Below are 16,619 nucleotides of genomic sequence, written 5' to 3'. Positions count from 1 at the left end.
AAAACCCAACACGTGTGTTACTTTACAGTATATATTAATGCATACAGTATATCGTCGCTGTCCTGTGAAAAACACTTGTGTCCATTTTTTTTCTATTTCCTTATTTTTACGTGAATGGTGTTTCTGCGTGACAGACATCGTATGTATGTGAAAATTACAACATTTTCCAAAATTAGACATAAGTGTTTGTTCACAGGACAGCGACGAAATGATATAAAGAAAGGAACTAGGGCCAGGCATCTCTCGTCACCTCACAATGTGATTTGATGACCAATTGATCTTAATCTTGAATACTCAACTCAAGTTTATTTATAGAGCACTGTAAAACAACCATCGCTGTACATGGAGCAAAAGTTGGTCATACAAAAACAGTTATACAATACATTAATAACAAAAATGAGTCCCATTTATCAGTCAAAAGCCAAAGAATAAAATTGTTAAGAGTTTTGAAAATGGGCAGAGAGTGGGCTCCTCTGATATTTAGAGGGTGGCCATTCAGAAGAGAGGGACCGGCATCAGGAAAGGCGGAGGAGCTCAGAGAGGTAAGGTGGGGCAAGACCATTTATATTAATATTGAAACCTATTATTTAAATAACTGCACAACCATTTAATTGCAACACCTCGTATGCCATATTGTTCATATTTCCGCAGAAAATGAACAAAAACATCATAGAACTGCTTGAAAATTTGAAGAAAGTGGAGTTACGTATTTTCTGCAACAAAACGAAACATTTCCTTTTCTCACTTTTCCTGCAACATTCACAAATGAAAACTATTCAAATAAAAGGTACTGTTGATACGCTACGAGAAAGTAAAAACCTAGCTAAATAAAACGTCAATCATTGCTGGCAAGTACGTGCGCTCAGTTTTACATGATACATCTAAACTAACCTAATAGAGTGACTCACTGACTTGAGGCAGAGACAGCATTTATTTTATTGCAGGGTCATCCTTACATAGTTGCAGAACAGACTGTTTTTGTTGTTTGGGTGTGTATGTCTGTCCCTGTGTGTATTAAATTAGAAATTTAGATTAGACCAAACTGTTAAAAAATGAAGACGATACTCAGAAATGGCGGAGCAGGTCTGGTACGGACAAAATATAACTCAACGAGATTGATGGATTTAAGGATTTCAGATCAATAATAGCGTGAGGAGAATGTGAAAAGCAAAAAGCAACAGTTGGGAGGAATAGAGGGCAACCAGGAGGGCTTTCTTGCGCATGTTTGCTCGCATGTGCATGCAAATGAGTGACAAATATACATTTCTTTGTGAAGCAATCTTTTGAAACCTAAGGGTTGACTTTACCACTGGCTGTGTCTGACCCTTGAAAGTGTGTTTCAATCAAGAGAGACTAATATAAAAGCAAAAGGCGGGGTCGATTTTAATAGAATTTTTTTTTTTCATATAAAAAGTTGCTCACGGCAAAAGTGCAAGTAGATTTTGTGCTCAGGAAGGAGTGCCGTGAATTACTACCTTGGGACTGTTGGCAAAAGCAGCAGTTCTCTTTCAAAGCACTGTTCAGGTGCCCTTGAGCAAGGCACAGAGGCCCCCCATCAGTTCTATGACACTAAACTAGAGATGGACCGATATGCTTTTTTCAGGGCCGATACCGATTATTAGTAGTCAAGGAGGCCGATAACAGATATTTGGAGCCGATATCCATTTCAGTAAAAACTAAAATATTGGCATCTAAACCTAAAGAAAAATGTACTCTTAAATTTGTTGCAACGTCTTTAAGCATGTTTATTGAGCAATGTTTCAAGTTTGCATAATATTGTTGGTTTTTTTTCTTTTTAATTATTATTTAAAGAATTTTTGACAATATACATCTCTAATAAAAAATTCTAACAAAAAGTTCAAGGAGCACCCGGGATTGTCAGCATGTCTTTAAAAGGATAAATGAAAACTTGAACAATTTCACATGTCTTTGTTTTGATTTCCACAGGTTTAAATTGATTTATGTATCGGATAGAAGAGTTTTTAAAAAGCCAAATATCGGTGCCGATAATCGGCCCGGCCGATGATTGGTCCATCCCAACACCAAACGGTTACAAACACCCAAAAATGGACCCAATAAAACAATTTGAGCATTATTGACATGATTGCTGTTAGGTGAAATGGAGAATTTCAAGTTGAGAAAATGTTTATTTTTTCTAAAATAGTTTTCTATATTTACATATATTTCAGGAAACTTTCACAAGGCCTCTTTGCACAGCTCCTAAACTGGATCCTGTCTACTATTTTTTTTCTAACTATCTGTCTCCCTCTATGCCATTGATAGCCCCAATAGCTGACGGATCATGACTTTGAAATCCCCCAACTATCTCATTCCTGTCTTTTTCACTTGGAGAGTCTCAGGGTGGTTGACCTTGTTATGATCTTAACGGAGCTTTCATGTCTCGTGGGCAAGTTTTTATTCCAACTGATAATTTACATGTCCTGAAATGCAATTATTTGGGCAGAGACCGAGACAATCTCAGAATAATGGGAAGAGAATGGTATGGTCAAAGCATATCACATCATGTGTCAAACAAGTCAGAGTTGGAGTTGATGACTATCAATCCCAAAAGCTCACTGTTGAGAAATGATCTGACCCTTACCAGAAGTAACAAGTCCATTCCTGAGGTATATTGGGCAAAACTCCTTGCTCACGTCGAGTTAAATCCTACAAAAGTGATTTGAAGGCACAGGCGTATTACAGTAGCAACGAAAACTTGCAAAAGCAATGTAAGACTTTTTGAAGGCAATTAATGGAACGTTCCTCAATAGCCAAGGCAGTTAATGTCAAAGAGCTGACCTAAATAGAGCATTCTCTTCATTCACTGAAGACAAAACCTAAGGCAGCAAGGCAGCAGGGCTCACTTTGCGAGCATCACATGATCAAACCCAGAAAACAGGTGAGCCGTGAGAGTCATTACCGGAGCCCTTATAGGCACTGTGATGTCATTTTCAGTCAACAGGAAATCGCAGTACAAGGCAAAATGGCCGCCGCTAGAGATGGATATAAACGTTTGGATTTTTCTGCCTAATTCATATGCTTAGAGTATGTGGGGGTGGCCAGAACCTATAATTGTCAGACATTTTTTGACTTGAGGTTCCGGAAGGCAAAACTAAAATAAAATCTACCCATTATGAAAAATCCCAAACTATTATAAATGGACACCACACACAGTACGACTAAAACAGTTTTTTTTTTTTTCAATCTTTAAAATTAGAGAAATCCTTACGTGTGCATCTCAAATAATGGATGAACAGTACGCATATGCCTAATGCAAGTTGTTTGTGTAACGGAAAATCGAGGAGAAAAAAAAAAAACAAAAACGACAAATCAGCTCTCTCTCAGCAGCCGGCTCCCTTCGAACGACGCTAACAGTGAATTAACGAGAAATAACGGGTACAGACATATTTGAGGAATGACAAATATGTGATGATTTGAATACGTATATGTATGTGCTCGTGACTGACTTCAACCGCGCTGATGGTAGCTGCACTAAAATGTTTATGGCACCTGTCAGTTTCGGCAATAAAATCTTTATTTTCAACGAGTTTCACATAGTAGTTTGGTTTTGCCCGGTTAGCAAATGCACTACTAGTAGGTGTGGCTCCGTTTTTTTTTTTTTGTTTGTTTTTTGTAGGTTTTATGTGAAACATGTTTGTAGTCTCAACAAAATATAAGGAATATATTTTCAGGTAATATTTACTTTTTTAACTTAAGGCAAGTTTAGTTTATTGTAAAAGGACATTATTGACTAAAGGAGAATGTGTTTGTGTGGATAAGAAAGCTGCCAATGGCTTTACAGGCTTGGTTAATGGTTTATGTGTCTGTGTGGGTGCAAAATAAAGATGTGCCCAAAGGGTGGAAGTGGAAGAGGAAAAGCACGAAGGGAAAAAAAAAAAAAAAAGAGAGAGCTTGTCGTCAGTTGAATGAGTAGATGAAAGGTAGCGACTCGCCTGCAGTTATGCACTTGCAGTGCTCTGTTTCATCTCATAATATTCCACATGTGCCTTTACATCTCTCTAACAGTCACTCACATACATGCACTTGCGCTTGCATGTCACCATTACGCTTTGAAACCATAAGAAACATACATTCCAGTGACCTTCCATGCCCTGCTTTCAAACCAATCTCAATGCAACACTATTTTTTTCACCCAAAGTCAACTGTGATATGTTCCAGCTCCCTGCGACCCTGAACAGGATAAGCGGTATAACACAAACATGTTTCGATGTAGATGAGTTCAGCTACATATGTACTGTCCTCATCTGCCAAACGCATGCCTTGCTGGTATGTAAAAGTATGCCAAGGACTGAATATGATTGGAATTTCAGCTGTGCTTATGCCGTACTAAAGTATAACAACACGCGGCAAAAGATTTGACTGGATTTGAGCAAGGAGGCTTTCACATCAATATTAATCGAGTTTCATTTTTATTCCCATGGACTGTAGTTGCAAACATTAACAGTCTGGGTGGATAGGAAAATTCATATCATGAATTGTTAATTGTCACGTTGAATCCAGTCTTGGCAAAATATAAACATATTATAGACACAGTAAAGTGTTCTTCTGTTAAAGACCGGTTCATCGTTCCAGGCCAGGCGTCATTTTTTAAAGTGATCATCTGGCGTAGAGTATCAGACCGTCACGATTGCGTCACATATCACCGGCCAAACTGGCTGGTAAGTTTTTATCAACACTCGCCAAAATGAATTTTAACCTGCTTTTGAATGGTTAGCGGGTTTTCATTCCGAACCCTGGCGCATGGAACTTGCACATCCATTAATGCAGAAAGGTACATGCAGGTTTTGGCGCAACATATGCTGCTCTCCAAGCAATGTCCATCCATATTTTGTGGCTTCATACTGAAAGAGTATCAGCAAATACCAAGACTGGCCAACCAGCTGTCTAGATCACCCATTGAAAATCTCTACACATAGCATTTGAAAAAATACAAATACAAACGTGGCCAATGAGGAAAATGTAGGTGAATGTCCACAACATAAACAGCTTTTTTATACACCACGATCGCTTGAATGTATATTTATAACATTGTGGCATATCATGACAATTTTTTTTTTTTAATGATGATTGACACCAAAGTGGATCGCGTCCGATATTGTGTAAAATTGTTGGTACAATCCCCCGTTGATTGAACTCATTTTCTCAAAAACGCCATGTATTTTGTTTACATTGGGCAGCTGATAGCAATTGCATAAGAGACAGCAAATGAAAATAAAGATGTTCTTGTCTTAAGTACACAACTGTATTTTGCAGACTGAAAGCTTAAAAAAAATTTTTTTTTAAGTTTGGGAGAGAGAAAGTGGGGCTTGTGTCAAGGCTGCAGTCAGCATCCTTAATCGCCTCCAGTGACTTGTCACAGAACTTCAATTCATCAAGAGAATGAGAGAAAAATCAGCATTTTTTTTTTTTTTTTTTGCAGCAGCAACAAATGCACACAGCTGAACTCTCTGACACATAGAGTGCATTCATACACACACACACACACACACACATGCACGCACGCACAATTTTCTGCTTCCCTCACGCTCCAGCAATCGCAGTCACATTGACTGCTGGCTTGCAAACACGCACTCGCTCACTCTCTCTCTGTCTCGCTCACACACACACACGCACACACACACACCCCCGCACAAACGCACCCCAACACGCACACACACACACACGAACACTCTGAGTCAGACTCACATTAAGCCTCTCACACATTCACATACACTGCAGTACAGTGTGCGTGCGCTCTCTCCCTCTCGCACGTGCTCCCTCTCTCTCTCTCTCTCCCTCTCTCTCTCTCTTTCTCTCCCTGCCATCACTCGTCCCGCCTTCTCGTGAGCAGAAAGCACTTGGTTCTCCACCGTATGGGACTGGCTGCTGCTTCCCTTGAAGCTCCGTCTTTCAGCTCACTCCCTATAAGTCACGTCGTTTCTTTTTCTCTTCTTTCTTTGCTCATTCCTTGGCACTCCCTTCCCCTTGCCGCTGAGGTCAGGGTTTGTGTGTTGTTGGGGTCGAGGGGGGTCGCGTTGTGTTCATCTTAAGGAGGGAACATGCAGCATCCCGGAGGAACATGTGTGGCGTTACCCAACGTGGATGCCTGTCCTCAGTTATCCTGCGCCGCCCTCACCTTTATGTATTTACAGCAGGTGAGTGTGTGTGTCGAATGCATGCTGCTCTCTGCTGCTGTCCGACATGGAAAATAGAATGGAACCGATGGAAACTGTGTGCATGAGTTTCACTGAGCAAAAAAAAAAAAAAAAACAGGGACAAAAATATTGTAGTCTAATACAGCGTGATGCTCAGCATTGTAATCCACTCCGAGAAGCATTACTTTATTCCGTGACTGGAATAAGTATGTGGAGCCAAAGTGGAGTCTTCACCTTCTCTAATTTGCAAGCGGAGTTTGGTGAAATGTTATTTCCTAGAAAGGTTCTCAGCATCCTCATCCCCCCAGATTCTAGTGTATTAGCAAAAAGTCAAAGAACTAAGCAAAGGTTGATTTACATGTTAACGGTACATATTTGGTCGATTTTGATTTGCAGTCAGTCATTTTCTCCAATAATTAGGTTTAACCTGCAGGATGGTGATTCAAATAAAAGGAAAGGGGAAATTATAGCAAATGGTCTGGTTGCAGATAGACAGAACAAGTGTGATAGTTCGTGTTCCCCAGTGCCCTAATTATTCAAAAAAAATTTTTTTTCTAAAGATAGATCTTGGAGCATTAGGTGTTGAATTTGATTAAAAATACATTTTTTTGATTCAAGTTGATTTTCATTATTTGTACTAGATTGTTGACGGCTGTAAGGATACATTCTATGATGGGTGTGGGTGTACTGCATGTAATTTTTTTTTTATGTATAATTTTAAACTATAACAAATCATTTGTATGAGTTGATCAATTTAGATTGCATTTGTTGTTTGTGCCTATTGTGGTTTAGTTTTCATGAATTATTTTAGTTTTTTGTTTCATTGTTTTCAATTAATTTGCCTTCATTTCAACCTCACTGTGTCATATCTATTGGTTTGAATATGCATCATTATATAAATCTCATAAGCCACAAACTGTTCCACCAAATTACATTTGGTTTTTTTTCCACAATAAAATACAATTCGAAATTGTATCATATTGTCATGAGCCTTGTGTTTATTTATTTTGTGTGTGTGTGCGTGTGTGTTCATTGTGTTTCATTCAAGTCGATAGTATTTTTACATACAATGTGGAAAAGGAGACATTTCACAAGCAACATAATTTTAAAGAAGATAGTGTGGAATGTAAACATGGTCGTAACTGAGACATTACCCCCCCCCCCCCCCCCCCCACACACACACACACCAAGTAAGCTGCCTGTGCTCCAGGAAGGCCTCACCATAACTTAGGCCACAAATCAATCATATGCGATGATGTGTCCCAGTAGATGGCGCTATACAGTTTAGCATCTATCACTCTTTGTTTTGTGGGGATAAATCACTTCCATTCCGGAAAGATTTAACAATTCATGCTGACTTGAACCAAGACGCGTGTCAGTCTTTTTGCGCTAACTTCACTACTGCATTACAGGCGAGCACCATAAAGCACATAGGCCTTGTATCTAATAATATTCAAGTCACGGAATCATTTCTGTGATTCTGATAGAAAATGGATTATTTACCAAATAAAGACAAGATCTGCATAGGGACGTGTTAAAGTGGAAGGTTTACAAAGGACACGTCATGAAATGGTTGAATTTTGAGTCTTAATAGTTGTGCTTTGAAGTGAACCACATCGGCTGATAATGACGACAGTACTGATAACTTGGAATAGTTGTTTTACTGGTATTGGTTTGCCCATTTATTTGTTTGTCTGTTAGAAGGATTATTGAAACAATATTTGATTTCATTGTGAGGTGCATCTATACACCAATATGAAAAAGCTGTCACATTATGAGGTGATATTGTTGAACACGGAAAGTGGTAATGAAGGGTTTACTAATGCCTCTCGGAACAATTGAATTCAGACGGACCCTCTCTGCTTGAAGTCTTCGGAAAGGCCAGTGAGAGAGGCGACCGCAGAATATATTAGTCAAAATCATTTGTGGACAAAAATACAGCCCCCTATGGACAGCAGGCCAACAAATAAATCCATATGATGTTCAAGTTTTATAAATGATGAGGCATAGCAGCTCAGACAGCATATTTGAGAAAACACAACTGTTTCTCCACACTTTTTTTTCATAATGTTGTCCAGTGACCACCTGGTGAGACCACTTCTTATTGCGTTTGACTTTTTAACAAAATTCCATTCAACATGTTCGTGTGCCGAGCTAAACAACCAATAAAACATGCTTCGGCTTCAGACCACACCCCATATTCGTTTGTTTTTCAAAACAAGTGAATACTCACAAAGTAGCAGCTAATAGTACTATTCTATGCTTGGTTTAGTTGATGCATGTAGTCAAACGTTTGCCATTAAACTACTAAGCAATTTTCAGTGTGAAACATTGTCATCTTGGGGAAAGCTTTTTTTTTTTAATTACTTCGTGTCATTACAAGCTATTTGCAGCTGTTGACACACTCATATGCAAAACATGTTAACATACTTGTAATGCTTGACTATAATAATTATTTTTCAAATATGCTGCTTTACAAGAAACGATTAAGAACTTTATTTTTCTTGATTAAGATTAAAGTTAATATTATGAAACAAAGTTTGGTTATGTGCTCGGCCGAGAACAGCTTTTGTGACCATGATGAGTTGTGGAGCTAGAACGTGCTTAATTGTTGAGCTCTAAGTAAAAAAAAAATAAAAAAAATAAAATAATTAATATAGTAAAATAAGTGATTGTTTGTCACTTGTTGAGCCAGCACCTCATCACCAAACTGTCAAATTACACTTGTCAATCCGTGCACTCTGTTAACAGTGATAGTGTACACTAATCACGGCTTCCAACAGTGCAATTCAGCTTAGCCATTAAAAGGCTTTGACATATTTTCATGAATTGTGTAATTTCTTCCCTCCATAACTTTGTGCCGCAGGCGAGTTAGGCGCGGTTTTTGTAATTCTGCGGACGAGCACGGGCCAGCAGATCTGAGCGCGGGATGTCTGCGCCGCTGTGGGAGTCGACTTCAATTTGCCAAATTGGCAAATGTGGCCCTTGTACTGAAATCCGGATATATTTGCACTCCTCTCAAATACATTGTCTACAAAAATAGCGTCACATGGTGTTACGGTGTAGTCTAGCCATCACTTGAAACGGAGGATCTTCTCCCTGCCAAGCTGTCAAGTCATGGCAGAAAATAAACTCAGTGTGGAGCAAAATTAAGAATGCTTTACTTGCAGACGTATCATTATGGGCAGCTGTAAATGTTTTGAGTGCTGCAATATTTACTGTCATCAACACAATACTTGCGAGCTCCTTTCATCGAATATTTTGTTATTGTGTTTCCAAAATGACTTGGTGTTCATGCAATGAGTTTTCTGACCCACTTTCCCACCACACTTGCATTGTGGGAATTTGCCTGTGCATTTGGAAAGCAGAAAGTGTGGGGGGGGGGGGAAACGTGTGACCGAGCAGAGGCCTGAAGTAGAGGAATATTTTACCAGGTGCCTGGGATGGAAAAAAAGCTACATGGCAAAGAGAGAAAATGGCTTCTTCAATCGCACAATTTGTCATTAAGCAACTTTATACCATTAATCCCATTCTTTTATCCGGCACTTTCATCCGATGTTGCGGGCTGTGAGAGTGTGGCTAAGTGAGAGTCAGAGCATTTGTTTACGTGTTTCAATTTGTGTTAATGTGTTGGCATGTTATACCAAGGTGTTATGTGTGTACATTTTTATGTGTGCATATACCGTATGCATATCTAAGTGTGTGTCTGTGCTTTGCCCCGAAGCAGGAGGGTGTTTTGGAGATTTATATACTGTACGGAAGTAGTAGGGCCATATAAAGATCCTGATAGACCAAACCGACGTCGGAGGTCGTGAAGCGTCGTGGCGTCTTTAAGCGCCGTCTGTTTGGTGTAGTGGCCGCCGTCGTAGTGTCGTAACCCGTCTGTAAGCGTCTTGGGGGCGTTTACTCATGTTGAATCGGCGTCGCCAGTCGTGACATTTGGTCACTACGATTGGCTGTTAGCCAGCAAATCAGCGCTCGGAGCGCCAACGGGAAGTGACAAATGCGGAAAAACAGTGAGCACGCCTTGGCTGCCTTAATCTTCTTACAAGTCCAACAGTGAGGGTTGGCAATCTTAGTATTTCACAATACCGTGTCAAGAACGTGAGGGTTTACTTCGCGTGGGAGTTCAACAAACAATATAGCTGAATGCATTGTTTACGTTGTTATAATCCGCCCCCGGCCAACAGCTTTCAGGTTGGATTTTTCTAACATTGAGAAATAGTGACTACCGCCACCGATGGTATGGAAGGGTATTACAACTTATGCATGCGCAGAAGGTACTTTAATGGTCAGCGTCGCCGTCTGTCGTTGCCGTGTGTTTAGCCAGCGTGATGTGCCGACAGCCGGACGGACGCCACAGGGGGTAAGCGTCTGTCACTGTTGGTGAATGTCGTTTTAGTGTATCAGGGCCTTAACAGGGTCTTTGGGTGGTTTTGTGTTTGTTTTAGGTACTTATTATGCAATTCCAGGGTTATAAGAGCTTTTGAATTTTCATTTTTTTGTTCTGAATTCTTCTTCAGTTATTTTTTTAGAGTGTATATATATTTTTTACAGTGGGTTTGTTGATTTACATCTGTTTTTTTATGCTTCCTTTTAGTTTCGTTTTTTTTCTATTTATTATTAGTTGTCGTTTTTTTTAATCCACATGACAATGTCAAATATTGTACTTGTAGTTTGGAGAACGTGATAGAGCAGGTTCATTATTCACAATCAATACTGTCAACATACCGTATTTTGTTTTGCATGTGACAGCAGTTAAACCACAAATACCTACCACATTCCTCACTAGTTGGATATCTGTTCTTTTTGTGTAAAAGGCAAATATTTGAAAAGTTATGAGTATACTAATCGATTGTGAAACAGATTCCTTTGAATTCAGTCCAACAATTATGCTTTGCTTATCTTTGCGGCACATTATTCCTTTATCACTGTATCTAGTTTTGATGTACTTTGCCCCCACTTTCTTTTTCTGTTGAATGTTATTTTTACCTGCAAGCATAGTTTAAACTTAATTTAAAATAAAATTGAATGCAATGTAGTAAGACAGTATATTATAATGCATTGGTCGCCCTGGAAGGACCACGAGTAACCCCTAGGCATGTTCGAAAAAAATGTCACCAATGATGGTACTTTATTTTCTAGGAATATTGCAAAAGTAATCATTTGAAACTATAAACACTGGCAGAGGTTTATATAAATAAATGGTTTCGTATGATATTCATCTGTTTCCTTCTGTGAGGAATTAAGATGACCTGAGTCTTCACATAAATGAATATCATGAATTATTAATAATACAATATAGAAGTAATTTGAGCAAATTTGTTATTTCAGAAGTGTGTATCGAACTGTTAGCCCTTCGTATTTATCAGTATCCAAGAAATAGCCCTGCTTTCAAAAGGTTGGTGACCCCTGTTGTAACGTAACTTATAATAGCAACAACACTAAGCAGTGCCTTATTAGCAAAGGGAACATTGGTGCACGAATAGTTGACTGTGACTGTGTGTTTTGTTGCCACTTAATAGAGTTGGTGTCTGTCCATCTCAACCTCGTCAGGCTGAAAGGATTTAAATGTGCCTTTGTATCGCTCTTGCTTTGAACAGATTTCATCCTGCTTCTAATAAGACCTGCCAGTTTCATTCTTTTGTTTCTATTTTTATAACAAACCTGTTCTATTTCTAGAATCATTGTAGTGATTTTGTTTTGAATTTTTATTTGTCCATGCAGGGGCTTCTGCATGCACCACTGATGAAAATGATTGATTTTAGGTTCAGTTCATTGTTTCTGGAAAGCAACATTGCCAAAATTGACCAGCAATTTGAAGCATTTATGCTACGCTCAGACCGAATGCCTGCTGAGAGTTTCTGGCGGCGCGTTTTCATATATTGTCGGTGCAGTTCGCGCGATGAGCCGCCATGGCGTGTCAGGTGGCGCTCTTGAAGAAAACATTTTGCTCCTTCACCCATTTCGCCTTGAGATGTTGAAGTGAATTTTTAGTGGCGACACGTCCGTCGAGCGACAGCCGATCGGAGTCGAGAACGAACTTACTATGTCACACGCATGCGCAGAAGAAGCAGACACCTAGCCCAAAAACTTTTTAAAATTAACAAACACACACCCACACACACACAATGTGGGATCAGCATTCTTTACCAAGACAAAAAAGGAAAATTGGGAGCAAGGAAGTAGTAGTATCTTGTGAGTGGACAGAATTGTTTACATCTGTCAACCAAGATAGTTTTAAGCAGCAAACAACCACCCGTCACCAGATTGACTAACACTGTTCAAGCTTTTTTTTGTTTTGTTTTATGTTTGGTTTGAATGTAGCATTATAATACATTGCAACTCATACATGTCATTACAAAATATGAATTGCACCAGAAAAGAAAAATGAATCATGCTCTTCTTCTTGCTAACTCCTAAATCCACAATACAATATAAATGCATCTCCAAAAAACATTTACAGAGTGGCTGATACAGAGAATTACATTTTGCAGTTCACATTTATTATATTTTTAATTGGTTGATGCTGTCCGCTTGTTTCTTGACAAGCCTTAAAACCTCTTTGTATGAATGTGTGTTCTAATTTTATTTGCTGGCACCAGATTAAAGAATGGCACTATACAACGCCTCTTCTGTCATATAAGACACTAGACCAGAATTGCAGTGGGGCGTTAAATGTAAGGAATAATATGCACGTGTGGGAGATATCTTCTGCACACAGGAAGATGAAATTGCTTGAAAGAAATTGTTTTTTACGTGAGGAAACATCCGGAGTTTTTAAAGCAGATTTATTGTTTTTGTAATGTATTTATTTATTTATTTATTTATTTTAAACAATGAAAATACAGAATTCAGAAAATACAGATAACATTGACATTTTATCGTGTGTCTAGTCAAATATTTGCTTGCAACCGTTGTCCGACGGCTTTGGGGATGGGACTATGTCCTGGTACCGGATAGGACATGGCCCTGTACCGGTCCACGGACCGGTGGTTGAGCACCGCTGACATAGAGCAGTGCCAGGGCATGATCTCCATAGTATTATTATAAAATTACAGCAATTCACTTTGCCTCGTCTACACACTGTTTAAAACGAAAGCAATGTGGAGCTAAAAAAAAAGCACCGTGCGTTGCAATCTTTTTTGGCCAGTTGAGCTTACTGTTAGTGTGAGCCTTGTGTGCGTGTGTGGGGGTGTGTGTATATGTGATTAAATTTAGAAGTAGAGGTAATAGAAGGAGCAGTGTACATACAAAGTGTGATATAAAAAGGGGCTCGGGCTGATCATATCGTCCTCTGTGCCACACAGTTTGAAAACCGTCCCTTTTTAATATATACAGAGTATTCTCTCCCTGTCACCGTATTTAGGATCAAAGCCGTTGTACATTAACGGTGAAATCTTGTTTATGTTCAAAACTACTGGGATGAAATTTAGCTTTATTTGAAATGCATGTGTTAGTTTCTAATTTATCCTAAGGCTGTAATCACACCTGCACTGTTTGGTCAACTTTAAACAGACCAGGCTTATTCTGACCTTTTATGCAGATGTAAATACTCACAAATGAATCCTGTTGCGGATTAAATAAATGGACCGAGACACACTTTTTGAGGTAGTGCGTTTCCAAATGCACTCAGTGCGATTCGTTTTGGGTGTAAATGCAAACCACTGCCGATCTGCATCAACTACAGGACACATACACCTTTTTGGGCTGAACAAGCCACCGTAGTCAGGCATCATGGCAAAAAATAGGTTGCTGTGAATTTTGTCCCTGTGAAGGGGATTATAGATACTGTATAATGATAACTTTCTTGATACCTTACTCTTTGCTATGTATTGATGGCACATGAGCTTATTGGTTGAAAGGCCGGATACTGTTTTTTTTTGTGTTTTTTTTTTAATTACATTCAGTGGATGGACTTAATTTGTGTGTGACTGTAACGCAGGGATTATTTATTTGTATTCAGGCACATATTGCACTACTACTAATTAGCAATAAAATTAAATGCATAGTCTAGTCATCTCGGTCCCTTTATGGTTGTAGCAGGCACGATATCCATTGTTGTTGCTGTCTTTTTGAAGAGACGCCCCCCGACTTGGAACTCAGCTATTTCAAAACAACTTGTGTCCGGGAGTACGCAGCACACAAGTATGACCCTGGCACATCAAGGTGGAGTTCATGCACGTCTTTCCTACTTCCGGAAATACGCCGTAGCAAACCTGCTGTGTATAGTGGTTTGTTGGTATGCTTTTATTTTGAAGGCCATGAACGAAGGGAAGTGTGGAAAATAAATAACTTGTAGAATGCGACTTCTGGCCGTCTGTTGGACGCAAATAATTATACAATACGACAAAACCAACCCCGGGATTCACAATGGAAGTAAGCACACGCAGTTGGGTAAGTAGTAAAGTACTAGTGGCGCATTTTGAAGCATGTCCACAGGGTTCGAATAGTAAATTAGCCAGCTAATGATCCTTAAAAAGCCTCTGCCGTTAGCATCTCTCCCTCTGCGGCGTCAATCACGGACACTTGTTTTTTTGGGGGCCCGGGGGGCGGAACGGGGCCGCAAGGGTACCCAGGTCAAGGGTGGTTGGTTGCGGCCGGACCTGCAAAAAAGGGTCAAGTGCCCAGCTTTACATATGAAACACATTGAGCACTTTGTGTGACAATTTTATTCAGAAATGTGCTTTTTAAATGAAGATTAATTTACAAGCACTCAAGCAGAAACAGACATGGAGCGTCGAAAAAAGTGAATGAAGGAACGATGGGTTTTAGCTGCTTTTTAGGGGTCTGCAGAGTCCAGATACCTCAGACAAACTATTCCAAAGATTAGGTGCTGCCAACTGGAAAGTGCAATCTCTTAAGACATGTCCAAGAGACACTTAGAAGATTCTGGTTAGTGGACCTAAGAGCTCAGCTTGTGCTGGCGGAGTGCAGGGTTTTTATAATAAAATATGGAGCCTGGTCATGTGATGCTCAGCGCCTATAGATTTTTTTTCTTTTTCACTTAATTCTAAAGTCTAATTCACAAATGTGCTGGAGTAAGAAGCAGACTTGTGGCACATAATATAATATGACATGTCACAGTTTAATATTTAATTTCAAATGCTTATCTTTCAAGTGGAATTAGATAGCTAATTCCATACATCACATCATATATTACTCACTGACACATACTCACATTCACCTTTCATTGCACTTGCTCATTTCTCTCTCTACTCCACAACAGTCATACACAGACGATTGGTGTGTTCATGTAACGACACGCTAGCACTGCACGGTTGACTGGAGTGTAAGATGGAAAGAGAGAGAGAGAGAGAGAGAGAGAGGGAGGGAATAGGACGAGCGATGGGGAAAGGATGAAGAAAAGGGATTAGAAGAGAGAGAATACAGAAGTAGGCCAAAGGCAACTAACTTCGGTCTTCTTTGTTCGAAAATACATTTCCACACACTGCTTAAAAGGCCAGGTAGACAGCGGTACAGACCACAATGTTGCAGCTTTGGTATTAGTATTATTTGTCCTAACACAACAATATGTATTCATTTTTATTGGTAAAACAAAACAGATACAATTGAATAAATTCCGAGTTATTCTACATGAATGGCGGTAAATCTTGGCATTCCTAAAACATGCACATGGAAAACAGCTTTTGCAACTGCCTCACTGGCGTAATGTTGATTTTTGTTGCTGTGGTGCTGAATAGACAGCTCCTATCTAACAAACAAGGAAGACTGCAAAATAAATGGTCATTTACAAAAACGCTATGAATCGAATGGGATAAAACTATTTTAAATGACATGGTTACAAAAAAAAATCTGTATATACTAATTTTACTACCATTGATCATATCGCTTCATAGTAGTTCTTTCTTAACAACAAAGAACAACAAAGTTCTTTTTCTTTTAAAACAAAAGACAGACTAAGAAGAGACTGTATAAGGAGAATGTCATGTCAAGCTAAACGTCGAGGTTAAAGACAGCCCAACAGTAAATAAGGCAGCTGAACTTGACCGAACTTGACAATCGCAGACAAATTACAGCCAGCAACTGATCCTCACACACCTACCAATTTGCTGTAACAAAAAATGTGACCCTTAACATTCTTATCAAGATCAACAACATTTTTAAGCGACCTATGTTATTTTATCGAACCACAAACACCAAGGCGCGATTTTAAAGGAAATAAAAAATGTTCTGACTGATGTTATATTTCTCCATCATTGGAGAATACAAATAGAGTAATGGCCGATGAAGGAGAGACAATAAAGCCCCGTGTTTACATGATGACAAGGATGCATTTACTATATATATATATATATATATATATATATATATATATATATATATATATATGAACAAGATCAACCTTGAGTTGACCAATATTTTATGAACACAATCAATTTCATGAATACAATATTATTTACAAAAGTGTGTTTGAATTGGCAAATTGATGTTTTAAATAGC

At 39.0% G+C, this 16,619-nt stretch overlaps 1 protein-coding gene across 8 annotated transcripts in view; it reads left to right on the top strand.

The window, feature by feature from the left end:
* rbfox1 (RNA binding fox-1 homolog 1) overlaps positions 1–16,619 on the top strand; it is a 154,438-nt gene that overhangs the window by 68,054 nt on the left and 69,765 nt on the right. For 2 of the 8 annotated variants that reach the window (XR_015090095.1, XM_086055340.1), the window contains exon 1: positions 5,817–6,155. The exons of 1 other annotated variant lie outside the window; for it this stretch is intronic. Coding sequence is in view for 5 of the 7 variants with exons in the window: in XM_086055340.1 (XP_085911466.1) it covers positions 6,060–6,155 (96 nt within the window). In the remaining 2 variants the exon portion in view is untranslated. Of the gene's footprint in view, positions 1–5,814; positions 6,156–16,619 lie in introns of those variants that run through there. 5 more of the 8 variants (XM_086055333.1, XM_086055338.1, XR_015090096.1 and 2 more) reach the window with 4 other exon arrangements.

Source organism: Filicampus tigris, chromosome 16 (genome assembly GCF_054856515.1).
Source record: "Filicampus tigris isolate MCC_2025a chromosome 16, RoL_Ftig_1.0, whole genome shotgun sequence".
In the NCBI taxonomy this organism is placed as follows: domain Eukaryota; kingdom Metazoa; phylum Chordata; class Actinopteri; order Syngnathiformes; family Syngnathidae; genus Filicampus; species Filicampus tigris.
The sequence above is the reverse complement of the archived record's forward strand: the minus strand, read 5'-3'. Positions and strand labels throughout refer to the sequence as shown.